Raw genomic sequence first — 25,796 nt, forward strand, 5'->3', positions numbered from 1 at the left:
AGTGGCAGGCACTTTTTCCCTTACATGCCTTAGTGACATGCCCTGCATTATTCTAAGAGTTGTTTAAACATCTGATGGGAATGGTAGTTGATGATAGCAGAGGCTACCAGTGCTGGGTCTGGGAGAGGCTGTGCGAGTGATGTCCAAATGCTCACCTGCCTGAAGAATGTAGGCCAGGCTAGCAATGTAGAGAGCTGCAGAGCTTGGGGCCACAAAACTTACAGAAATTAAGCTGAAAGGGGCTGCTTCTCCCCTGTCTTGAGGTTTCTTTGTTTCATCAAGAAGGATCCACGGCCTAAGCAGCTGCCTCCTTGTATCTCTCATTCCTCAACAATGGTGTTTTGTAATGGGGCTGGGCTTGGAGGATAGGGGCTGTGTTTTTACTGGACATCATGGCTGACTCAGAGGCTCATTTTCCACGCTTGGGTGCAGCTGTTCACAGAAAGCAGGCATTCCTTTGTAGCAACAGGAAGTGCATTGCTCTGGACACAGGGACCATCAGCAAGGGCCTTGTCTGTCTCTGTAACTGGCTATGTCTATCTATCTGTGCAGTCCAGCCGTGGGAAGTCTCTACTTTTCCCCTCTGAGAGATACTCTTTTCTTTTCCTTCACAGCAGCTTCTTCTACACGACTGCTTGAAGGATGGTCTTTTCAGCTCATAAACTTTGTCAGGGCCAGAATTGGTCCTTTCAGTGATTGGGGAAACAGTTTTGAGACTCACCCCAAATCAGGTACCTGGCTATAAAACTGGTAAAAGAAAAATAAAGCTACAGTGTTTTTTTTGCCAAGCAAAATACACTGAAACTAAGTGGGATGACTCCTAAGGCCAGGGACAGTGACTTTGACCTCTGGTGCATCTTAAGTGAGCATCTCTGTATTCGACTGTGGTGCTTATGAGAGAGTTTCTCTTCTTTACAGACTTCTCCACTGACCTTTGACTGCCACAGCCTGGGCAAGAAGTATGGAGCCTTAGACACGAGTGGCTCTGGAGCTCATGACATCTTCAGCTACCTGCAAGTGGCCCTTTGTATAGCATGAGGACTTTGAATGAAGGTGAAGGGCCTCAAAAAATGAAAGTCCTTTAAAGCTTGTGGAGTGGTGTAGGGTCTTCAGACCCAGTGAATACAGAAGAAGTGGGTGGCAGAGCACTGGCAAATGTGTGTGATGCTTTGCTACCAATGTCTTTGTTTAACTTATTACAGTTACAGAAAGGTGGGCACCACAGAGGCATGGACAATACTCAGGCTTTTTTACTCCTGATGGAATTTTGTCCAAAGCTATGTAAAACTGCTGCCAAGAGAATCCTAGCCCCATCCAGGCACTGAGGCTCTCTCTAACTAAGTCTGGAAATAAACACAACACTTACATTTTATTAAACTTCTACTTCATAAGGGAAAGATAATTGATTTTGGACTTTAACTTGCAAATGATGTGACTTTTGGAATTTTAAAATTTTCCTTGGGACTATTATAACAGAAAAAAACATCTTTATAATGTTGTCATCCTATCATTGGAGTGTCATAATGTTATTATTTCATCTCACTACAGGAAGGTTATAACCTCATTATATCTGCAACTGGCACACTATGGCTTTGATTTAATTAATGTACTATCCTAACACAGTTAACAACCTCTGGGAAAATAGCAGCAGCTCTTAAGAACCTGACAGAGAAGTGACCATTGTTCTGAGGCATCCCTGTGACAACAACACAAGTTTGGGCATGCCCTACACTCTTCCCATGGGAGGCAGCCAGCCTTCTGTGTGACTACAGAAAAGTACAAGCTAGACAAGAGGGGGAATAAATAGATAAGTGGAGTCAGGGACAAGGGTGGCTGTTTCTCGGTCATGCCTGATGCACCCTCCCACGTGTAGGGAACTGAATAGGTGCAAGGCTGTTAGGTTTCCTGCCAATAGGTTCCGGCTGTGCTGTTGGAGAATGAGTGAGCGCCTTTGTCTAATGCTGGGTTCAGTATTGGGAAGTACGCCTCCTAGTGGATAGAATTTAAACCTAGCCATGCCATGAGTCACCAAGGCAGGCTTTCACCTTGTATCTGTCTTAACTGGTTTAGTAGTCACTTGAGAAAGTGAAAGGATAATTTTGATTGGGTTCTCTCAGAGTCCTACATCCCCAGTGACTCCAAAATTAGTCCTCGGAGGGGGGGGGGGATCTTCAGCATTATGTCTATCCTCATTGCTCCTTTATGCCCCTAATGTCACCCCAACTTGCCCTCAACCTACCTCCAGGTTGTTCTGACCCCTGGGTGGTGTTTGCTTCTTCCTCATCTCCTGCAGGGCCCTCCATTGCTGACCTCCCTGCCAGCCCTGGAGTGCTGTCTCCCTCAGCCTCATTCACACTCATGGTAGCTTTCTTCTGCACATCAAATAAGGCGCAGTTCCTCGTCCACCAGGTCAGGCGAGCAAGCTAGAGCAAGAAGAAACAACATCCAGAGTCAGAAGACAGTCCTGCTGTGCAGAAGGAGGTCTCAGCCATGGGAGACCATCAGAGCAATAGAAAACAGGCTAGGAAGGCCACCTTGATTTTCCTTTTCTTCAAACACGAGCCTCTCTCAAATAGCACTCTCTGGCAGGCCTAGGCTGGGTGCTGAAATTGAGATCTGAGTCAGGAATTCCCCAGCTGCTTGGAGCTCAGCCAGGGAGAAACAAGGCTACACAGGAAGCAGGTGTCTGATCACCAGTAAAAGGCTTTGAATGTCTGTTGGGGAGTTGATAACTGACAGGAACAAAGCTTAAACGCCGGAAAGAGCCACTGCAGACTTTAGACAAAGAGAAGGAACTATTAGCTAGGATTTTCAGTGCTCCTTCAGAGTGAATTGAAGTGGTCCAGCCTGGAAACCATTGAAAAGTGAAGCAAGAAATATTGAAAGAAATACTCGGTGCCCAAGAAAACAGGTAGGAGGGAAAGGTCTATGCATTAACCTATGCATTAATTCCCCTTTCAGTGTTTGGGGCGAGACCTAGGCTTTGTGCATGTTAGGCAAGCACTCAACCACTCACCTGACTCCCCTCGCCAGGAGGCAGCAGCCTTACAAGGTGTTAGCAGAGTACAACTCACAGAATGTGGTGACTTATGGAATGGTCAAGTGAAGACAAGGAGAGACTACCATGGTTCTTGGATCACGGCTCAGCTGATGACACGGGTAATGGAGCCTCCTCCAAAGGAGAAAGGATGCAAGACAAGAACGGGTTTGGTTTTTTTGTGAGTGAGGGAGAGAGAGAAAATACACACGCATAAATGTGATGGTGAGCTTGAGGATCTGTAATACCTCTGAGACCTTCAAAGAGGAGAAACGAGCCTCAGGTCTCTTCAGTGGTCCTGTTAACTTTTCTAATATCCCTCTTCCATGGGTCAGAGCATGTAAAAAACAGCTTCTTTAGTGTTTTAGACATCAGTGGTATTAGACCTAACCATGGTGCCTCTGAAGGTCTCCTTTAGCCAAACCCTTCAGCTGTCCCAGCAGCTCTGTTACATGCAGAGCCAGGTGTCTCCTGTCTGGTTCTGAAGTGTGCCTCTGTCTGGAATCAGGAGAACCTGAGAGGCTTATCTGTTTCTACAAGCCCCTGTAAAGCTTATGAGCTTTATGCTTACACTGTGTGTCACTAATATCATACAGGCAATGTGCCTTCATGTCACCAGGAAGCAGTTGAATTTTCAGTTTGAATCTTAAGAGATTGGATGGAGATAGAATTCAGGGTCCGAAACAGTTGTTGACTTTGTAGCCCAGGGACACCCTAGGGCAGTGGTTCTCAACCTTCTTAATGCTTTCACCCTTTAAAAGTGCCGCATGTTATGGTGACTCCAACCATAAAATTATTTCATTGTTACTTCATAACTGCAATTTTACTGCTGTTATGAATCATAATGTAAATATCTGATATGCAGGATATCTGACATGTGACCCCCCCCAAGGGCGCTGTGACCCACAGGTTGAGAACAGATGCTTTAGGCCAACATGTCACCGAGGTGATTCTAAGGAAGGAAAAGGCCCACGAAGAGACAAGAAGATTAGAATGGTACAACAAAATTCAAGAGCAAAATATACTAGACATGATTAAAGAAGAGGTCTTCCAGGTTCAAGATGTGGCCAGTGGCGTCTTGCTCGCCTCGGAACTCACTTAAAATAGTAACAAAGAATTAACCATTCATTTTAGCAACAAGAAATGTGAGTAACTTCAATAAGAGCAAACTGAGTAGCGTTCTGGGGACAGCAGTGTGTTGAGAGACTATAGACAGGAACAGATGCTGAGAATGGGGCTGTTCTTTATAAAGGTTGTCCCCTTTTCGCAACTTCTGTAGCCAACATCAGTGGTGTCAGAGATGACCCAAGGATGGATTCTAACATGGGAATGGCATTGATAGGAAGAGTGAGAATTCAGACAAGGGCAAAGCACAGACCCCAGCAACAGGAGGTCATTTCTAGTCCCATGAGGAGCCAGCCTCATTTGCTCATATGTGAGAGACCCTCTTTTTTTTTTTTTTTTTTTTTTTTGCAGGGAGTCATATGATCATTTCACAGTCTCACATGTAAAATGTATCACAGGTGAGAGTATTATCGGTGAATGTCACTCACAATATTTTAGGATCCAGCTTCTACCACAGGCTTTGTCAGTGGCCACACTGAGTCCTGTCAGACTCTCTATGTTGAAGTCTTAACTCCCATATATCAGATTACAGCTCATATGGAGATAAGCTTGTTAGAAAGTAATTAAGGCAAAATGAGGTGGCATGGGTAGGTCCTGATGAGATCAGGGGCCCGGACAGACACAAAGGGAAGCCTGTGAAGACTTAGGGAGAAGATAGCCATGTCCAAGTTGCAGAGGGACCTTCAGAGGAACACAACCCGATTGTCCCTTGATCCTAGGCATCCAGGCTCCAGATGGTGATGTGACATATTCTTGATGTTTAGCCTGTCCAGTCAGTGGCTTTAATAAACCAAACAGGCTGGAGAAAAAAAAGAAAGGCTTCAAGAGACTGGGCATCATCAGTATTCAGGTGCTAGGGAGCTTTCTGGTTCCTTTTCTCTTAATGTGTGTGTGTGTGTGTGTGTGTGTGTGTGTGTGTGTGTGTGTGTGTGTATACACATATATATCTTCTCTAAATGCAACTCAGAGGGACATTGCCAACGTACCTGTCCCTGGATACTTGTGCTTAGCTCCTCTCATCAAGCCTAGCCCTATACTTTCTCTGTGTGTAGTTAACAGTTTGTGTTGGCCTCTGCTCTCCTGGAGACAGTTGTTGGTAGGGACCATTTAGCTTTGTAGCCCCAGCACCATGTCTGACACATAGTGGGTAGACGGTAGACAATGAGTTATTTTTTTGCCTGGAAACTCATACCCCTCTAAACTATATCTTTGCGGCAGGATACGACCCAGTGCGGGCGGGCATTCCGGGCATGAGGAGTGGAGGCCTTGTTTCCAGAAGCCACAGCCCCAACACACCACTTGCCTTTTCCTCAGGGATGGGCTCTGTGAAGAAGCTGATTACGACAATGATGAGAGCAGTAAGTCCACAGAGGAGGAGGGCAAAGTACAGGTAGTGGAAGTCCTTCAGCACAGCTGGCCTCCTGTCCTCCTCCCCACAGGCTGGGGCCGAGTATGAGAACTCCAGAATCATACGCAGCATTCCCACTGCTAGGCCAAACATGAGGCCCCAGAAGGCACCCTATGGAGAGAGTAGAGACACAGTCAAGGAGGGGGCAGACTGGGTTAAGGTGGGAGATCTTAGGAAGCAGAGACACTAGGCCCTAACATCTCTCTCTTACTTATTTATTACAGTGGAAATTCCAGCCAATCTTACCTAGTTTCCCATCTTTACTCCATGTCTTGACTTATAAGACAGGCAGAGCACTATACTGAGCTGAATATGAGCTTCAGGGCTGACTTGAGCCTATCAATGTGAGCACACTGGCTCAGGTTTTCCTACGTGCAATGAGAAGGAAGATTGGCAAGTTCTGAGTCACAGATGCTCAATATTCAAATACAATGACACACATTTTTCTACTAAGCCAGGAACACCAGAAGCCTGTTTGCAGAATTCTGTTATGAAAATTAGAAATATGAGCAGAGCTCCACCCTTTATTTTTATAAAAGAAAGTCTCCAATCTTACACTATGTATAGTCTCTTGTATCGCTAAACCACACCTGTTCCCAGTATGAACTGATCAGATGACTGAGATTTTAACAATGAGATATTGATCTTGAATTAAACACTCTGGAATGAACAAGAGAGCCCAGAATTCAATGGGCTTTGCTGTGTTTTGTGGTTGTCAGCAAGAATAGGTCTTGTCAGCAAGAATAGATCTCACAAGTGGCAGTGTGTTGTTTGTGGAGGCATAAAGGGAAGAGTTCCTATGATGACCTTTGTCATGACCTTGAGTTCTCTCACTGGTTGTGTGGAGTCATGAACTTGACATCCTTTAGCTTGTCAAGGAACTTCCAACTGATTTGGGCCAGTGTCTTCTTTCTATCCCAAGATGTAGCCAGGGTTCCCATCCTGGCATCTCTACCTCCCTCCCGCACTTGTCAGAATTCAGTGTAGTTACAGGACATCTGTGTGTGCATCACCCCAGGAGTTTACACTGGCTTAACATTGGTGTCCTTGCTTTTGCTTTGTTTATGTGTAGAAGGATACAGGCTCACAGATGGAGCCTCAGGCTGTCATGCGCTTTCACAATCCTCTCTTGTCCAGCACTTTCTCCCTCTACCACTGACCCTTTGGAAATCATCCCAAAGGCCACTTCATCCAGGAAGTCTTCCATGCCCCGCTGCTAGGAGTCTCTTCACTGGCTCTTCACTTTCCCAGAGACCATTGTCCTTTGCTATAATTGCTTGTTCAATCACCTTTCTTCCCTGTGTGCTCAAGATGGCAAACCCATGTGAACCCTGTAAAATAGTACATTCTTGGAGGTGCCATATTTGAATTGCTAAGCATTTTTCTGGGCAAACAAGAGAATCTCTTGATAATAAGAGTTAAAAACATGGAGAAGGCAGGCAGTGGCTTTCTCATCTTGGGACAAGATGAGCTACAGACCCTCACCCTATACTCTGTGACATGAGAGGATGGCGCTGGGGTGTCGCACTCACAGGCTCAGTGACCCTCTTGCAGAAGATGGCCAGCAGGAAGAGGGCTGTGATGGGTGGGGCTAGGTAGCTGGTGATAGATTGGATGTAGTCAAAGAGCTGTCCGCTGTTGGAGCTCTGGATGATGGGGATCCAGAGGATGCTGATGACTACCAGGAAGACTATAAACAACCTGTAGGAAGAGCACAGGGCACTCTGAGTACTGCATGTGTGAGCGTGGGCAAGCTGGAGTTTGCATAGGAATCAGGAAGGGAGAGAAAGTGAGTGATCCCTGTGCCAGAGAAGGTCTGTGGGTTAAAAAATCTCAAATACCAAGATGCAGACATCTAGACACTTAAAGTCCTAGAAATGGGAACTTCAGAATTAACGAAACTTTGCATTCATATATTGGATGGCTTCAAGGTTTTTCTGTACACCCACCAATGAGGAATAACCCACACCTTCTACCCCAAACCATGCACTGAAAGGTCTCTGCTGAGGATGCCTTTCTCCATCTTTGCACCCAGCCCTGTCTAAAGAGGTTTGCTTCTCTAGAATGGCTCCAGGCCAACATTGGCCCTGAGTCTTTGCTTCTTCTCTTGACCCCTCTCAGCTGACCCTTTCTCTGGTTGTCTGATGTTAAAAATAAATCAAACAAACAAACAAACAAACAAAAACCAACTAACCAACCAACCAAACAAAAAACAAAAAAAAAACCAGACGATGGTCTTTTCTTGCATGGGCTGCTTGCAATACTGTACATGACCAGGAGATGGAGCCCAAGTCACACTAATTGAGAACTCTAGGTCTGTTGGTATGCCCGGGAGCGGAAGAAATTGAAACACCTTTTCTCTCCTCTCCTTTCAGTCCACTTTCCCTTTATCAGGCCCTGTTAGAGCAGTAACTGTCCATCTGTCCTCCTTGCTGCTCACTCCCTCTCCTGTCCTACTCTTAGACACTCGGGCACTGCCCAGCTGTGTGCAAACGAGCAGGCTGTAGGGTAGAAACAGAACACCTGGGAGAAATAGACCATGACTGTGATGAGTGGGGTGTCTAATACCACATCTCTAACCACCAGAGAGGAAGGAATGTGTGCTTTAGTCTCAAAGCCAGGGCCATAGAGATTTGGATTGTGAAGGGGGAATTTTCAGAAACAGCCCCTTACGTATCCTTAGTCTATTGAGAATAAACAAACAAACAAACAAACAAAACCACCACTAAATTCTGTGTTAAAAACAAAACCTGCTACATTCAAGGTGGAATTCAAGCTTCATAGCTTGGTGTCCAAGGCTTGTGGGTTGTTCAAATACAATTTCTTTATGCACATCTCTCTCAAGACTGCACTTCACTGTCTCTTGAAGTTCCCTCTTCGTTGTAAGCTGAGCTACATCATGCGTCCGTGTGTCCCTAGTATAACAGTGTGGCAAATGATGTATGTTCTAGGTGTATCTGGTGAGTTAGATTAATAGCATTCTCGCAGTTCTGGGATAACAGCCAGAACTGGCTTGACAGACTTCGGGGTGTTGAGATGTTACCCCACTTATCCTTAATCAGTCAGGGTTTACATCAGCAAGTGGTTCTGAACCTATGGGTTGTGACCCTTTTGGGGACTGAATGATCCTTTCACAAAGGTCACATATTAGATATCATGTATAGCAGACATTTATATTATGACTCATAATAGTAGCAAAATTGCAGTGATGAAGCAGCAACAAAAATAATTTTATGGGTAGAGGTCACCACAACGTGAGGAACTGTATTAAAGGGTGACAGCATTAGAAAGGCTGAGAACCACTGGCTTGCACACATTATCATCTCACAGTGACCGTGTAGATCACTGTACAAAAGGTACTTAAACAGGTAAGAATAGACACCCCCCACACACCCATGGAATTCCAAAGGGAAAGAAGTAGTGTTGTTCTGGAGTGGGGCTTAGTGCAAAGTCACACAGAATCCACTGTTCTGACCGCTAACCTGGGGTCTACGCTAGCCAGTCTTCCCAGGAAGCAGGGATGGAGGAGGAGGAGGAAGAGAGTTCCTCAGAAAAGGGGTGCTCCAAAGCATGGATCTGCATACCTGCCTACCACCATCAGCTCTTGCTCCGATGCCTGCCTGCGGAAGCGCTGCCACACATCTATGGCAAACAGGGTGCTACTACTGTTGAAGATGGAGGTGAGTGAGCTCATGAGGGCAGCCATGATCACAGCAATCATCAAGCCTCGCAGACCTGGGGAGAGACAGGGCTGACTGGAAAGCTGTCCGTTTGAGGGCTCTGCCAGAACAAGGAGATGGCTGCAGTGTCACACAAAGCCAAGAGTCTTGGGGTGGGGAAAGGGATGCAGTGGGTGCTGGTGAGGGTTCCATTCAGGGAAGATACATAATCAGGAGACGCACAGTGCTTGAGGCCAGGCCTGCCTCTGCTTTGTGGCCTTGCATGGACCATCCCTGAGCCTTGCTTGGCCCTGTGCATCACAAAGTATGCATGAATCAAGGCTTTTTACAGTCTTGGTGTGTATCTTGGTTTCCAGCTGTGGATGGTAGTGGATCCCTGGGGATGGGAGCAAGAGGGTGGCTCTTAGCATTTAAACATTTATTAATTTTATTTATTTATTTGTTTGTTTATATTTATCATTCTGCCTGCATGACAGAAGAGGGCCCCAGATCTCATTATAGATGGTTGTGAGCTACCATGTGCTTACTGGGAATTGAACTCAGTACCTTTGGAAAAGCAGCCAGTGCTCTTAACTGCTGAGCCATCTCTCCAGCCCCTAGCATTTAAACATTTTATGACATGTTTTCTATACTTTTTTTTTAAAACAGTGTTTTGTATCACAATATGGTCATTACTTGAAGTTCCAGCCTTGGAGACAGAAACTTGGGTTGTTTTCTGACCTTGTAGGTAACTGGCTAAATGAATGATCTTTGGACTAATGGCATTCTCTTCTTGGATCCATTTTTTTGTCTTAACTTGGACACTAGAAGCACTGAAGCCTGCACTAATATTTAAAGTGTCTATCTCTGATGGTCAAGCTGCTGGAAGTGATCTTTCAACAGTGGAGAGATGACCCACTGTTCTCTAACCCACCCAGGGCCTCTTTCCCTCCAAAGTGCATGCTTAACTAAGTCCTAGTGTCCCCCTGGAAGCCTTGAGGGCACTTTGTGCTCAAGGGTTCCAAAGCAAGGTGTCCTCCTCAGTCATTTGCTTCCATTTGGCCAATAATGCCTTTCTAGTTTCTCCCAGCAGAAATCAACATTATTCTAGACCCTTCTCTTGCCTTTCCTCCTTTCTTCTTCTTAACTGCTTGGCTCTAGGTGGATCTCCACATCTCTGCTATTTCTCTGGCTGGCTGTAACTATCAAAGGAAAGCAATAACCTCTCAGCTACTACCTTTCAGTTCCTTGACTCAATATCATTACAAACCCACCTTGCAAAAATCAAGAATTGGAACCCTCTTTGGGCCACTGTCTTTCTAGCCCTTAATGCGTATTGAGCCATCAAATCCTGCCAATCTCACTTCACAAATATCTTCAAATTCTTTCTCTTCATCTCTAAAACCACTGGTTCGGTCAAGCCATCTGTGCTGAATTCTCCCAGCACAGTGGTTTTTTGAAAGCACAAATCTAACTGTTGATGCTTGAATGGACCAAAGACCCCCAGTCCCTAGTGCCCTCCTTTCTCTCAGAGAAAAACTGTCCTCCGGCATGATGTTTGGCCATGACATTCCATGGAAAGCTGCATTCATTCATTCTTTCTACTGATGGTGCTTTGCACGAGCACTCCACCCTGGTCATTTGCATGTGCACTATCTCCCTGGAATGGTGTTTCTCATGTTCTTGATCTCTGACAAGGCACTTATTGTGACTCAGAGGTAATTTCTTCCTTTGGGGTAATTCTTTCTGACACTCTCCAGGCTTGGTCAATGACTCGGGGTCTTCTGGTCACCATGTTCTTTACTTTTGGGGAGCCCAGATATAGTCCCTGAAGACCACATAAAGCCTGGAATCAGAAAACTGCCTTTTAGCTCTGCATCTCCAATACCTGGAACACACATCAAGTACCTTAGGAAAGTCTGAGGAAGTGTGTGTGTGTATGTGTGTGTGTGTGTGTGTGTGTGTGTGTGTGTGTGTGTGTGTGTGTGCACACGCATATTCTGGAGTGGTGGCAGAGATGGGTTTTTCTTATCTCTCTTTCCATCTATTTGTAGTTCAGTCCACCCCAAGTAGTGAGTCTTGGCAGAGGTACTGGGTAGTGGAAAGGGCTTGGGTGCTGAGACTCACCCACGGGCATGAGAGCCATAACCAGCTTTGGGTAGGCAATGTTGGAACATCCCACTCTGGCCCCACACACTCTTTGACAGATGTCAGGGTCCACACATGCAACCTCATCTGAAAAAAAAGGGGGAGGGGAGCTGTATGATGCTGTGGGAATATGTTCACTAGAGACGCTGACCTAGTCTAGAAGGTTAAGTGACAAGTGATCTGATTGCCTATAGATTTGTGGCATCTGAGCTATGTATTGCAAACCTTGTTTGAGTCCCTCGATAAAAACAAGTATTCTTGGGAGGAAGTAAGAATATCTTAATTGTTTCTTTTACGTCTACAGGGGGGAAAGTTTAAAACGGTTTTCAAATGTAGATTTCTACTACTCTAGCACAAAGTCTAAAATGCTCTCTATATTCTCTTAATGGAGAAATCCTGCCAGCCCCTGTTCTGGCTCACTTATCCCAGGAGCGCCGTCTCCATCTCTGCAAATGCCTTACAAAACTCCAATACATAAAGAGCAGCATTAGCTCTTACCTGGGTACAAGGCCCGGCTGATCATGCCAGGCATGACAATGAAGAACATTGGGAGGACTTTTAGGTAGCCCCCCAGCACTGAGCCTCCCTTGGCATGTGAAAGACTCTTGGCGGAGAGAGACCTCTGCACAATCACCTGAAATAGTAGCAGTGAGGAAATGTCACTGAGTCAGAGAGGGGCTTAGCTCAGCGCAGGGGGAGCCCCAACACTGCCCACTGCTTGCCTCCACTCAGTCCCAGGATAATGTCCAACCAACAGGTCCTGTTTGGTTATTGTTTTTCAGGAAGCCCCTGCTGGGGCAAGCCAGGCTGGGGATGTTACCTGGTCTGTGCACCAACACCAGGTGGCCAGGATTGTGAGCCCAAAAATGAGACCTGGCCAGGGGATGTCCCCATTCACAGGATCTCGAAGCATGTGGAAGGCATCGGCCCTTGGGAGGTGACAAGTGGTGTTGGGAATCGTGCCATTGGGGATGGCCTGTTTATAGAGCTGCTGCAGGCCTGGGTACCAGCCGACCTCCCGAAAGCCTGTGGGAGAGACATGGTTGAGAAATGGCCCAGAAGCCCTACTCTTAGCCTCATGTGAACCTCTGGGTTTGAACTGATAGGAAGATTGGGAATGTGATATGGTGCTGGGACTTGGATTCAAGATCCTTGGTTTGGAGTAGGGAGATTCCTGATTTTAAAGAGTGCTGGTTTAGAAAAGATGTGTGGCTTTGTGCTATGGAAAGTTCTAGGGTGTTACGATAGCGAGTTTTTAGATCTCTTTCTTACCCAGAAACATGAGGACCAGGGCTCCTCCCACCATGATCACGGTCTGTAGAGCATCTGTGTAGATCACAGCTGTCAGCCCCCCTAGGTACCCAAAGAAAGGATACATCAGTCAGCATCAGTGGGGACTTTCTTTATAGGTGCCTTCCCTATGTTTGGCTACACTGGAGACCAAAGAAGACACAGAGGCCTCTTATCAGGGAACCCTGGTGACAGACTCTTCCCCATCTCATTTTTCTCTATCCCACCCAAGGACGATAGAGCTGGTTTCAGATCAATGTGTTTTGATGTAACTATTTCTGTCTGGTCACTACACTAACAACTGCTCTGCCTCCCAAAGCCCACTGAGATGCCTCCTTCATTCAAAGGTGACTTAGACATAAGCTCTTATGTCCTGGGCTGCTGTCCCAGGGTACCCACTTCTATGCCTTGAAGGAAACAGCAGAGTGAGTTCATAGCTTTTGTGATGGTGACTATGGCCCAGACAGTAGTTCACTGATCTTCCATCTCATCCTTGTGTATCTGGCCTTAGCATGATCCCAAGTCTCTTGCATTCCCTGACTCTGTAGGGGTATATTTCTCATTTCTGCCCTTCCTATCTGCTTTTTCTCCTATTGTCTTTCCACCTTGCTCTGTGTGTTCTCTCATGTTACATTTCTGTTTTTGCTAGCTTGTCTCTGTCTCTGTCTCTGTCTCTGTCTCTGTCTCTGTCTCTGTCTCTCTCTCTCTCTCTCTCTCTCTCTCTCTCTCTCTCTCTCTCTCTCTCACTGTCTCTCTCAAGATCACCAGTCTTCTGCCCGTCTCTATCTTTATCTTTGCCAGTGAAAGCATCCTTCCTCACCTCATTGTTTCTATATATCAATTTGCCCTCACTTCTTACCTGCGATGGTGTAGACCGCTGTCACTGCCAGCAAGATCACCGTGGAGAGATAGAGGTTCCAGCCCAAGGCCATCTGGATGAAAATGGCTCCAGAGAAGATATCAGTCTGTAGAAAGCCAGAACCCCAAAGTCCATGCCACTTAATGATTCCAGAATGGTTGCTGTGGGTGTGTCACCAACCTTATCAGGTGTCTTCTGCCTGTCCTCAGCTGTCACCAAACAATGATGACAACACTGAAGTGCCGTGCTTATGAGTTTGGTCTTGGCATTAAAGTGCCACACTAGGGAATGTGGGCTTGACCTTGCAGATATGGAGGCATGGTAGAACTTAGAGTGAAACAATACTCTATAGTGCTTTGATTAAACAAAATCAGCTAGTCATGGAAGATTTATCTGTCTATTATGAAGGGAAGGGTAAGTGATGAAAATAGAAGATGGAAGAAGTAAAGCTAGAAGCTTACGATGGAGAAGACAATATTTGGAAGAGGAGAATAGGAACAGTGCAGGTTGCTGGCTGATCCATGACATAGAAAAGGCCTACTGGGCTGGCTAGACAGGCAACCATAGGTTCTGGATGACACACATGCTTGAGTTATTGTGGGGCTTGGGATGTATAGGGTTTCTCTAAGTTAATAGTGTTTTTCCTCAAAAAAATTTCATTGCTAGATCTAGAACCTGATTGATTCTGTTCCCTTCAGCCTGTTTGTTTAGCCCATTATACGATTGTTCATAAACTGATTACAGAGTCTATGATATTACAGTGAGTGGGGACCTAATCCTCTTGGGTTATGGTAGTCACAATCCAGTTCTGATTCCAGACCTAGTCCTTTCTCTTTGTAGATTTGGATAATTCATTTGACACGTCTAGATTTGTTTTCTGAATTTAGTTCAATAAAGTGACAGTAAATATCTTTCTGGCTCCAACATTCTAGGCTATTAATAGTTGCTGAATGAAGAATCAGCAATTGATAGAAAGATAAAAGTACAGACTCTAGTTTGATAGTTTTTGGAGTGAAAGATAAGGATTCCCTTAAAACATTTATCCCTCCTTTAAGATTGCTCCACATCTGGACGGATGCATTCTCTGAAGTCGTATGGATCCATCTTTCCTCCCTTCTATCCTTCATTCCATCCACCATGCTTACATTTTATTCCATCCCCTCATCCTTCCCTTTCACCTTCATTCCTGTCATCCCTCCCAGCCATTGTGCAGCTCAGCGTAATGCCCATGGTAAGGAAGCCACCTTGGAGCCATACCCACCGATATCTTGGTGAAGATGTAGAGAATAAGAGACAGGACTGACATGTACACCTGGATCCTCTGTCCCCCAAATCGTTTCTTCAGGTACTGTGGCATAGTGACCACACCAGCTGCGATGTACACAGGCACAAAGATCCAGCCCAGTGCCAGAAGCAAGAAGGTTGCCTGGAAGAACATAGACAAGGTATTTCAATTGTAGAAAAGGTGGGCAGATTCCCACAGGAGGTAGCATGTTATGTGGGAGAGCCCTGAGCAAGAAAATGAAGGACCTGGGTCCTCATCCAAACTTATTTGTATAACTTCAGCTGAGTTATTTTTTCCTTTGTTTACCACACATCCTCCCAAGTTCCTCTAAGATATGTTTCATCTCTAAGACGAGGCACAGTTGAGGTTCTGACCCTCAATGTCCTGGAACAGTCAGGTCAGCTTGCTTACATTCCACTCAAAGCCACCCACAGCAAGGCCTCCAGCAGCCCCTGTCCCAGCCAGGCCAATGAACAGGCCACTGCCCACATTGCTGGACATCAGAGATGCTCCGATCTGCAAGACACAAGTGAGGTTAAGAGTCAAGGGTCAGAGTTAATTTGAAGCAATCTGGGCTTAGGACCATTAACAGTGAGAAAGCAGCTAGCAGGTGTGATTTTTGAGACACTGCCTAAGTAAGTGGATCCATTCCAAGGGTTTTTCTTTTTCCTCCTAAGGGAGTATCTGGACGCATCAGTCATTTCTCATGATCCCTGTAGGATGTTAGGGTCTAGGAACCTGGAAGCCTACAGATGAAGGTTCCCAGTCCTTAGATCTTCCTGTTCCAGATAACCAAACCTTTCAAAGAATCCTGAAGGCTGTCATGGTTTTCTCTGCTCTTTAGAGAACAGAGAGTGAACAGTGGTGGCTAGACATCGTGAACATCACCAAAATGGATGTGCAAAATTAGCTGGCATTACAAGTGTGAGTGAATGTGAGGCTGAGTGAGTAAATGAATAGCTGAGAGTTTGTGGGAGTCTTTATATGTAAGATTATGTGAGCAAATAAATTGAGAGTGAGTAGGGACAGTGCATGTGTGCACTGTGAAAGTGTATGTGGCTGTTAGCTTGTATGAATGTGTGTGCATGACTGCCTTAATGTGTGGGCATGTGACTAGGAGAACATGAGAATGTACGAGTACATGAAAGAAATGTGAAGATTTGTGTGACAGTTTGGTGTGACTGGGTTTTTAGGTAGGCCTGAGCTCCCTTTCTCTCACTTTGGGAAGAGAAATTTAGTTTTCAAAGATCAGTAGAAATGTAGGGTCTATTTCTGGAGATTGTTGGGAGCTCACTCATTATTTTTTACTTCAGTATTCTTCAGTACTAAGTGTAGACATCACTCTTTCTAGAAAATAATTTCTACTTCCTATGCACCCATTGTCTAAGACTCAGCAGCTTCATCAAGCTATGAGTGACCCCAGTGCTTCCTCTACTCCAGGTTTGACTATATTGTTCATAAGTCTTTAAGCCCACTCAGCTATGAGCATCTCTATAGCATGGAAGCCCATATATGTCTTGATAGATCCAGTGCCCAGCATAAGGTCCACACCTGGAAACAGAGCAGGGAATTTCAACTTTCCCTGGGTATTTGAATACCAAGTTGAAAACAGCAAGTGTTGTTAAGATGATTTATTTCTGAGGTCTTTTCAATTATTTTCCTGTGAATGAGAAATACTATAAAGAGTATGAGCTGCTCTGTCCTTTGAATGGCAGCTGAAACATCTTTCTCTTAAGCCTGGATGCCTCAACTGGGTAGCTGTCAATCCAGCAGCTCCTATTGGGTGGCTGGCCAGACTGTTGCCTGAAATGCCTTATGGATCCATCGAGGAAGCTAACACTATGGTGCTGTGGAAGCCACAAGTGGCTGTTTTAGGAGGCTGTGCAATGGTCACGACCACTTCAGGAAACATGAACCAGGTTGGAAAGACCACACTTTGGGCTAGACTAGCCTCAGTGAATGGTAGATAACTCTACTTGTCTTAAAGCTACTCAGATAACACAGGAGGAGCAGCACCTCCCCAGGGACACAAAAAAAGTCTGTGATTGGTGCAGTGTGAGGCTTGTGATTGGTTTTTATATAATGAGTGTGACTAGTGGCATTGGCAGCTGTATGTAAACAAGGATGTTAAGTGTTGGAATTATATTTTGAGTAAAAGTGTGCTTACTTTTTCTCTGGCCATATAAGTTGGTTAGTTGTCATTTTTTTCCCAGTTAGTTTGGGAACCTCTTCTGTGTATTTCCCCAAACTCCCCAATACATCTGAATGATGAAACATTTGGCTGAAATGGTCTCTTCTCCTACTCAGGGAACATGGCTGGTTTGTTGCATGAAGAACAGATATTAGATGACAGAACATACTGTCTTTAGTGGTAAAAAGGTGATTTCAAGTTCCAGAGGCCCTCTGAGAGATAAGGACCCTGCTACTCAAAGCTCTGACACAGAACACTAGGCTGAAGAGTTACACATACAAAACATTGAAGTCAGAAACTGCAAAACTATAATGGGATCACTGAGGAACCAAGAAACTGTGAAGTGCTGGATAGCAGCTGAGAGTTCAGGACTGTAAATTTGGACCCCTGTAATAGCTTGAGAAAGACACCAAGGGTTAACAAGTCGAGGGCACCAACACCCAAAGCTCAGGATCTGTAACTTTATGTACTCCTTGGGTGTTGGGGCTTCAAGCTCAGAGCAACAACCTCTATCCTGAACAAGAACTCCCTGGTTCTAAAAGCTGGGCCCATGAGACTTCAGTTTGATAGTATAGAGAGCTATAAGCTTCTGTTTGGAATCCTGGCTTACAAACTTCTGGTACTGAGTGCCATCAATACTAAGCTTTCTTCCTCTTTATGATTCCTATTTGGTTAAAAGAAACAAAGAAACAAACACCCTATACACATAGGAAACATCCAGAGGAGATCGCTCAGGCTTCTGGGTGGATTGGGGCAAGAGAAGAATCCAGAGATGGAAAAAATAGTAGGAGGTCACTAATGTAGTTCTGGCAAGAAAAGCTGAGAGGAATTTGTGGATGGCCAAAGCTGAGAGTGTATCCTGGGAGGAGAAGGAGGAAGGTCAACTCACTGGCCACCAGGTCATGGATCTCCCAGCTAGGAAGTAGCCACCAATGGTCCCTCGGCTTGCACGGATAGATGACTGGAAAAAATATGCAAAGATGTCAGTACTTTCCAAGCCTTTTTACAGTATCCATCTTCCAACCTGATTGACTGCCCTCTTGGTTCAGGCACTGTGGGGATAGTGAGGCCAAGAACAGAGCTTGAGAAGAGCTGCCTGCATATTGATGCTGTCAGAATTTTTAAACTGTAGGTCTGTGGGAGAGTCAAGTCTTCTTTGTCAGTTTTGCTCCCCATCTATTTCTCAGGACTGATGAGAAGAGCAAAGGAGGCAGAGGCTATCCAAGGTCTTTAGGAATAGCAGCATGCCATGAAAATGTTCTGGATGGTAATTGTTCTCCTCATTCTTCCCCCTCTTAGGAGCTTCTTCCAAAAGATGGGTTAGAATCTGTCCCAGCTTTCCCTTGAGCTAGCCTCTTTTCTTCCCAGCTAGACTCCCACATTGGGATGAGTACTGTTCTAGCCATTACGAACAAGGTCTCTGACCACTGGGCAAAAAGAAGAACTCTACTTAGGACATTACTTGATATGGCCTGGAGTCAGAACACGCCATGGAGCCCCCTGAGGGTCCTGGTAGGAACCAGTAGGTGGTTAGTCAACAGCTTGCCGTAGGTTGTGAGTATAAGAACTTTCTTTGGGGACATGAGCCCAAACTTCTTGGCCAAGACATCAATAGGACTGAGATGATAGGTGTGCACTCTCCATGTCTATGGCACTGATGTGAAGAAGAGGGTGTAAGAAAATCGGGCTCAGGGTGCTTAGGGTTGGTTTGGCAGGGCGTGATGAGAGTCTGCAGTGTGGGTTGAGAGTGGGTAAGGGTATGTTGCAATTTGTGTTTGAAATGCTCCAAAGGCTCATGTGTCAAGTACTTAGACCCTGGTGTACTATCAGACATGGGGGTTTTAAGAAGTGTTTGCATTATGAGGATTCTGACCTAATCCATATACTAACACATTGGTTCAAGTTTAATTCAGCTATTGGGAAGCAATCAGAACTATGGAAAACTGGGCCCTGATTAGAGGAAACGGGTCATGGCGGGCATGGGTTTGAAGGCTATGTCTTATCGTCAGCATTTTCCATTCTCTCTGTCTGTTTCCCAGCATTCATGAGCCTCCTCCATTACATGCTCCTGTGCCTCCCCATACGTTCATTGTAACTGAGTCAGCTGACCATAGTCTGAGGCCCTGAAAACCTGGAGCTTAAACACATCCTCACTTTTTTCAGTTGATTTACAAAGTTTTTGTCACAACAGAAAGCTGACACAGGAGTAGAAGTTACTTTGGAGTGGGAGGCAGCAAGTCTGACTAGATCTGAGAAAAGAGAGATCCTTAAAGTAGAGAAAGGAAAAAAGAAAAGTGAATTAAGTTGTCACTATGGAGTGATACACACACGTACAGGGCCTGTAATGTGCTAACCTTTGCCTAGAACATTCCTGTGTCATCCCTGATCCTCTTGGTGGTAGCAAATTCATCTTACAGACGAGAAATTGAGCTACATGGCAGGAAAGGACTTGTCCAACCTACACAGGAGGTAGGGTTCTCAGATGGGTACCTCACAGGACCTGCTGAGCTCCTGTCTGCCCACTTCTTCTCCCACACCACGCCTGAGGACTGAGGGCTAGCACCTCCCCTCATGCATAAGAAGACTGAGGCCCATGGGAGCTCCTGTCCAGCGGAGACTAAGGTGCTAATCTGCCTCCCAGCAGTCTGAAGGTACTGGCCTCCCAGCAGAAGCCTGTGGTAATATCAGCAGCTGTTTAATGCCTGCTCCCTGCATGGCAGGCCCTGTGCCAGGTGCTCATGTGTGCCCTGTCTCACTGGGCGATTTTAATTGGCAGTAGTATCAACCTGCAAACAGTCTCAATTGCTGAGAGGTTTCCACACCCCCAGGGGCTACATGGCTCTGACAGCTGGAGTAATAACTGGGATCAGGGTTCTCTGACCTCAAGCAAGGCCTTGCACTTGCCCTCAGTTTTGTGGTTTCTGTGAACAGCAGGAGCATTGGAATCTGGAAGGTGCTATCCCCTGAGAGAGCGTGAGTGCAAGCTTCTTGTTCAAGTCACTAATAGAAATGAAGGCAGGCTGAGGGTCAAGGCTTCTCTGAGGTAGGAGTCTTGGGGCAGAGGAAAGGAGGGTTAAAGGGGCTGGGGGTCAGAGTTGCTAGCCTGTCCTGCCTCTGGCTCACTGGGTATCACTTAGGCAGGCCCTCTCTGGGCCCCAGTCTCCCATATACTGGATGGGAGTGGATGATTCTTAATGCACATCATGTCAGCTACCTATGGTTTGGTATCCTTTTTTCTTTCTTTCTTTCTTTCTTTCTTTCTTTCTTTCTTTCTTCACTCTTTTTTTTAGGGGTATTTTTTTTTTTTACTTTATTAATTTCTTCTTGTTACATCTCAATGGTTATCCCATCCCTTGTATCCTCCCATTCTTCCCTCCCTCCCATTTTCCCCTTATTCCCCTCCCCTATGACTGTTCCTGAGGGGGATTACCTCCCCCTGTATATGTTCATAGGGTATCAAGTCTGTTCTAGGTAACCTGCTGTCCTTCCTCTTTCGTCACTCTTTACCAAGCTGAAAATGAGAGGTGCCTCTGCCTTTCTGCCAGGCTTCAGCATTACTGGGTTCTCACTCACCCAGATCCCCACCGCAAGGACGAAGACAAAGTAGATGACCACCACTACGATGTCATAGGCGTGCAGGCTGACTCCAGAGCCCAGTGCCGAGTGTGTTGCTGTCTCAGCCCCATTTCTAGCCACTGAACCTCCAGGCTCCATTGCTGCCAGCTCCTTGCTCATCTGGTTCTCAGGAGGCTGGACTTTGATGTCCTCCTGGCTTCATTCCTTTCCTTTAATGATTAAACAAACCCAAGTATCATTAGCCTTTGAGAAAGTGAGGAGTCCTGCTGGCATGTGAGGTCCTGCCCACTTTTCTCCTTACTACAGTTCCTTCCCCGGCATGATTTGCTCCCTCCCTGGATTTGCCTGCTGCCGTTGTATACACCCGCATGCTCGCTTGTGTATTTGCATAGACACACTCTTTAGAAATCAAAGTACCCAAGCAGCTGTTTTGTGGAAGAGAAACTGAAGGAAGTGAATGTGGAACTGAGGCTGAAGTTCAAATTTCTCAGTCATCAGTTTAGTGCAACTTTCCTTTACCCAATCCTTTACCCAATAAGAGGGAGTGGAGGGAAGAGAGGGAGGACTCTGTGATCATTCCTGTAAGGCAAGTGCTGCCTCATGTACCCTCATCTCCAACCCTCACCAAGGTCCCCTCTTTTACACTGGAGGAAACTGGGACCCAGGAAAAGCTGACATATTCTTGCAAAGACCAAGGCCATTTGTGTCAAGGCAGATTGAATTTACATCTTCTGATACTTAATCTGCACTTCTTGTCTCAGGCGGTGATGGGTGAAGTGGGTGAGGTCAGCGGCTACCTAGGAATAGGCAGAGTTCACTGAGGAAGACTGTGTTCTAAGATTTAGACAGCTGTGATTCTTCTCCCCACCGGGCCCTTTTACCATACTTCTGATGACTTTGGGCAGTTGTCACTGAATTTAGGTACCTCCTCATGCACTCTGCTTACCTCCCTGCACTAAGGAGACTAGAATATACTTCCAAGATCCTCTGCAAACTCTGGGCTATTTGGAGGTCAGTGCTAAGATAAGAGAAGCCAGTATCAGCCACCATTTAGCCAACAGGCCCAAATACTAGGCACAAGGTATGTCTGTTAATATCATCCTGCAATAGCTACACTTGGACCTTTTAGTGTGTGAGTGATGTATTACTATGCATATGCAGAGCAATTGGGGTTGGGGTGGATAAAGGGGCCACACTGACCAACCATTCCAACCTCAGTGTGCTGTGAGAAACATAGGGCAGGGTGTATGGAACAGATTCTCTTCGCCTGTAATTAGGGGATAAAGAATGTAAATAAACAGAGCTGTGTACTTTTTTGAATTGGTCCTCTAGCCCAGAATAACATCTATAGGTCATCCGGAACCACAAGGAGTTGGACATGGATCTGCCAGGGGAGGCAGCTGGAAAATGTACAGCACCCATTTGGGTTAGAGGCCAGAAGGGCAGAGAGGCAAGAGTGTCTTTGGCATGTATTTCCACGTATGTAAGTGCTTATCATGTAAATAAAGGGGGTAAAGAGTTCAGTCAGTGCTAGCAACTTCAGTAAGTGTGAAGGACAGCCCATGGCGTGCACTTGATTGGGGGGGGGCAGTGGGAAATGAAGCTTGCAGTAGCACGGTTGTTGTTAGGGAAGGACAGAGGTTAGGTATGAACGCAGGCTACTGAGAATGTCATAATGCTGCCTGCGGCTCATTCTTTCAGAGAAGGATGAGGGTATAGCGCGGCCAAGAGAGCTGAGCTCAGAATGTTCTGCCCTCTCCACTCAGAAAGGCCATCTGGGCCTTAAGGGCTCTACTGCCAAGGCACCCTACAGCGTGTCATGTCCCCAGCTGCCTTCTCAGAAGTGTCCAAGGCTGAGCTAGTCAATCTAATCCTAAACCAGCAGGTTTGGCCCATATCAAAGCTGACAGAGACTGCAGTGAATGCTGCATCCTGACAGTCAAGGACCTGATGTGTCTTGGGATCACATTGAGGGACCCTGAACACTCCCAGGGACATCCCCAGGAAATAGCCGACCTTCTGCCTGTTCTAAGTTCTCCAGAAAAGCCTTTTCAAGAGAGCCCTTCTCAAGTCAGAACTTCTGGGCCAAGAGCATCTCTGATTGCAGCTCCCAGTCTTGGCACCAGCATTTCCAAGAAGCCAGCTCTAGAGAAGGCAGGTTGCACAGGGAAGAGAAGTCTGGCTGTTGGATAAGGACTAAATGAAGTATTGAACACTCCGAGGCTCTTGGCATTTCAATTTCTTAATAACACCTCAATTGAGGCTCTCTGTTCAGACTTAGAATGTCAGAATTCCCATGTAATTGTAACCAGAAAATGGCCTGAATTTTAACATAGGAATGTGAGAGGAATGTCCCAATGAACAACAGACTTAAGAAAAATTGCTCTTAGGATCACCCTAAGTCTAGCCTATTCCACCTACAGCTCACAGTACATGGGAGATCAGACCCATATCTAGCATCTTATCTGGGTACCCTTTAGGCTTTCTACTGGGTCCTTATTGAAGAGTTTGGAATTTTTCCTGGAATCCTGCCCAGTGGATCCCCCTAACTTCTCAGCCTCATCTTTCTCGATCGCCAGCTGTCGTTTCCATCCTTTCAGACAGCTCATACCTCCCATACTCCTAGCTGTTCCTGATATGTCTGGAACATGTTATTTTCCCTTTGGTCATTCTGCAGGGTACAGGTGGAAGGTAGCCCTCCGAGCAGTCACAAGGCATTGTCCTTTGGGCATCTTACGGGGGCCTCTCCTCTGCCCCACACTCCTCAGAGTCAGGATCAGAATCCTTCCTCTGCTTTCTTGGTTCTGGGCTGTATGATGGGGGTGGGGAAGTGGGGGTTTGGAATGAAGCATGCTCGCTCTCATCTCTGGGATTTTTGTGAGTGCAGTGTTCTCCATCATCACCTTTTCTCGGAGGCATCCTCTGGACCCCTGTCTGGGAACATCCTGAGGTCCAGAACACTCCTGCTTATTTCTCCAAGTGAAAACGCTGATTTGGGACCCAGCTGCCTTAAACACGAGATCCTAGAGGTTTAAACTGTCTTATTTTTATTCATGTCTCTCTGACTAGATCAAAGCCATTGAGGGGGATGTAATGAGACTGGCCTTTTAGAAATACCTCTTCAGGCCAGGGTTGGTGAGGGGCAAGAACGAAACACCTGGTGCTATAGTGAAGACAGAAGATGCCATGGAGCAAGGTGGAGACTGAGAGGTCCTATCTACCTGTTCTCTACCGAACCAGGATATGGTTCTCTTCCTTTGACTCCCTACCACTCAGGAGTCCTTCTTAGTTCCCAGGGCCACGAGGGTGGCCCTCCATTTTGATTCATTCCAAAGGACTGGCATTGCCCCCAGAAAAGGTCAGTTGGGAGCTCTTGACCAAGTGAAGGAAATGCTGATGGAGAAGCCTTGAGAACATGGCCTCAGATGCTTGAGCATACAGAGTAGTACCCAGCCCTTCCCTTCTCCATGTGTATACAACCAGTCCTTTCATAAAAGGGAAGGCCCTTTCTGCAGCTGCCTACAAGTTTCCTGTCTCCTTGCTGGGTTCCTTATCTCAGTGATTCTGGGCAGGCCCTGTGTACCTCCTGCTGGCCGGCACCCAGGCTCCGTACAAGTCCTTCCTGTAAAACTACTCTTTGCCAGGATCCCTGCTGACAGCTTCCTCATCCACAACAATGAAGGGCAGGAGACTAAGGTTTAAGATTACTGCTTAGATTACTGGATCACTGAAGTCACAAATAGTAGCATACGGACGTCTCAGTTGGCTTTATTAGTCCTACTTTTAGGTGGAAAAAAATATTCGTTAACTTCTGCGGCTTGTTTGGGTTTTGGACGTGGGCTTGGATGACTCTAAAAGTGCTCAGCACCACTGTGCTTTTCTCCTAGCCCCATGACTCCAAAGAGAGCAGAGAGAATGACTATTTCTCCTTGTGGTAGGACAGAGATCAGCTCTGAGTTGTCCGTTCCAATGTGAGCTCTGAGCAGGGTGCCAAGGGAAACAAACTGGGTACAGGAGGTCGTCCCCACACCCCGCCTGGGTCTTGGGTACATGTCTGTGATTTTTCACTGCAGTCTTCACTCACTCCTCCTCCCTGCCCTTTTCACTTCTCAGACCCGCAGGCCCAAAGATGCTGTTTTCACAGGCCCATATGGTTTAATTCAAACCCAAAGCTCATTCACTCTCCAGTACATCTGGGCCAGGCCCATGTCAGGCTGTGCCATTAGCAACTGCAGAGGCACTACACTTCCCGTGGGAGCACCACACCAGCAGCACTCCACCATAGAGCAAGGTGCTCTCATGGCAGAGAGGGAGGAGTTGAGACTGGATCCCGGCAAGGGAATCACACGGTCTGTGAGGACAGAGTGGCTACCTGCTGTCTTCTTCATGGGTCCCTCTCTCCAGCTGCTAAAGGCCAAGTTTCTGGAAGTCTCCTCTGTCCAGATGGCACCTGAGGAAGAAATGAAACCCTATGTGCACAAGATAGGATAGATGCTTAGTTCTAAGAGGAAAGGAAAATTTCATAGCCATGTAAGTCTGTGAAATATGGGCATGGAGAATACCGGGCATGGAGAAAAGGGTAGGAAGGAAAAGAGGAAGACATATTCTAGTCACCAAAAACATACCTGCACAACCTAAGCTGGTCAAATCTCCTGGGCTCAGTGTCTGAGCCTCTCCTCAGTGGCACAGCATGGTCTTTAACAGCTTCTCTTAGTCACATAAGACTGGCAGGTGGCAGGCCTGGCCCCAAATCTTACTCCAGTCCCTGGGCCTTGGCTTCTTGGCCTCTTGTAGCAAGGTGTGGTCCTGGAGTAAAGCGAGCACACTCTGCCTGGGTTCAGAGTTGCCCAGGCCCCCAGGGGAGGTGGAAAGAGAGACACAGCTCAGTATGAGGCTCTGTCAGTGTTATGGTCACAGGGTTTCCTCACACCCGGGCAAACTGGTTTCTCAAGGCAGGAAGGCAGCATTTCAGTTTCCACAAGAACACATCTTGGCCTCTAATGTGTACCGTGACATCTTTGCTTGACACATAATAAGGAAGCACAGGTAGAACATTCTCACTTCATGCTTCAAATGTGAGCTTGATGGAGCTAATCATTTTACAATGTAAAATGTTAAATGTTAAATGATTACATCAAGCTATCACATGTTGTATAGTTTCTTTCTGTTAACTATGTGTTTGTTCCCAACATAATATTTTTACTGATTACTTGAGAAT

General features: G+C 46.2%; 1 protein-coding gene across 1 annotated transcript in view; it reads right to left on the minus strand.

Annotated features, from left to right (window-relative positions):
- Nucleotides 1-25,446, minus strand: part of SLC5A9 (solute carrier family 5 member 9) — a 28,100-nt gene extending 2,654 nt beyond the window's left edge. The window contains exons 1-15 of the mRNA XM_084785238.1: nt 25,204-25,446; nt 24,951-25,028; nt 20,576-20,787; nt 17,892-17,963; nt 15,223-15,327; nt 14,788-14,952; nt 13,527-13,632; nt 12,650-12,730; nt 12,198-12,403; nt 11,876-12,011; nt 11,357-11,464; nt 9,155-9,305; nt 7,103-7,271; nt 5,466-5,681; nt 2,240-2,423 (exon numbers count right to left, since the gene is read on the minus strand). Of these exons, the coding sequence (XP_084641364.1) occupies nt 2,240-2,423; nt 5,466-5,681; nt 7,103-7,271; nt 9,155-9,305; nt 11,357-11,464; nt 11,876-12,011; nt 12,198-12,403; nt 12,650-12,730; nt 13,527-13,632; nt 14,788-14,952; nt 15,223-15,327; nt 17,892-17,963; nt 20,576-20,737 (1,861 nt within the window). The 5' untranslated portion in view covers nt 20,738-20,787; nt 24,951-25,028; nt 25,204-25,446. The remainder of the gene's footprint in view (nt 1-2,239; nt 2,424-5,465; nt 5,682-7,102; nt 7,272-9,154; nt 9,306-11,356; nt 11,465-11,875; nt 12,012-12,197; nt 12,404-12,649; nt 12,731-13,526; nt 13,633-14,787; nt 14,953-15,222; nt 15,328-17,891; nt 17,964-20,575; nt 20,788-24,950; nt 25,029-25,203) is intronic.
- Nucleotides 25,447-25,796: the final 350 nt, after the last annotated feature.

Source organism: Acomys minous, assembly GCF_964271855.1.
Source record: "Acomys minous genome assembly, chromosome: 6".
In the NCBI taxonomy this organism is placed as follows: Eukaryota; Metazoa; Chordata; class Mammalia; order Rodentia; family Muridae; genus Acomys; species Acomys minous.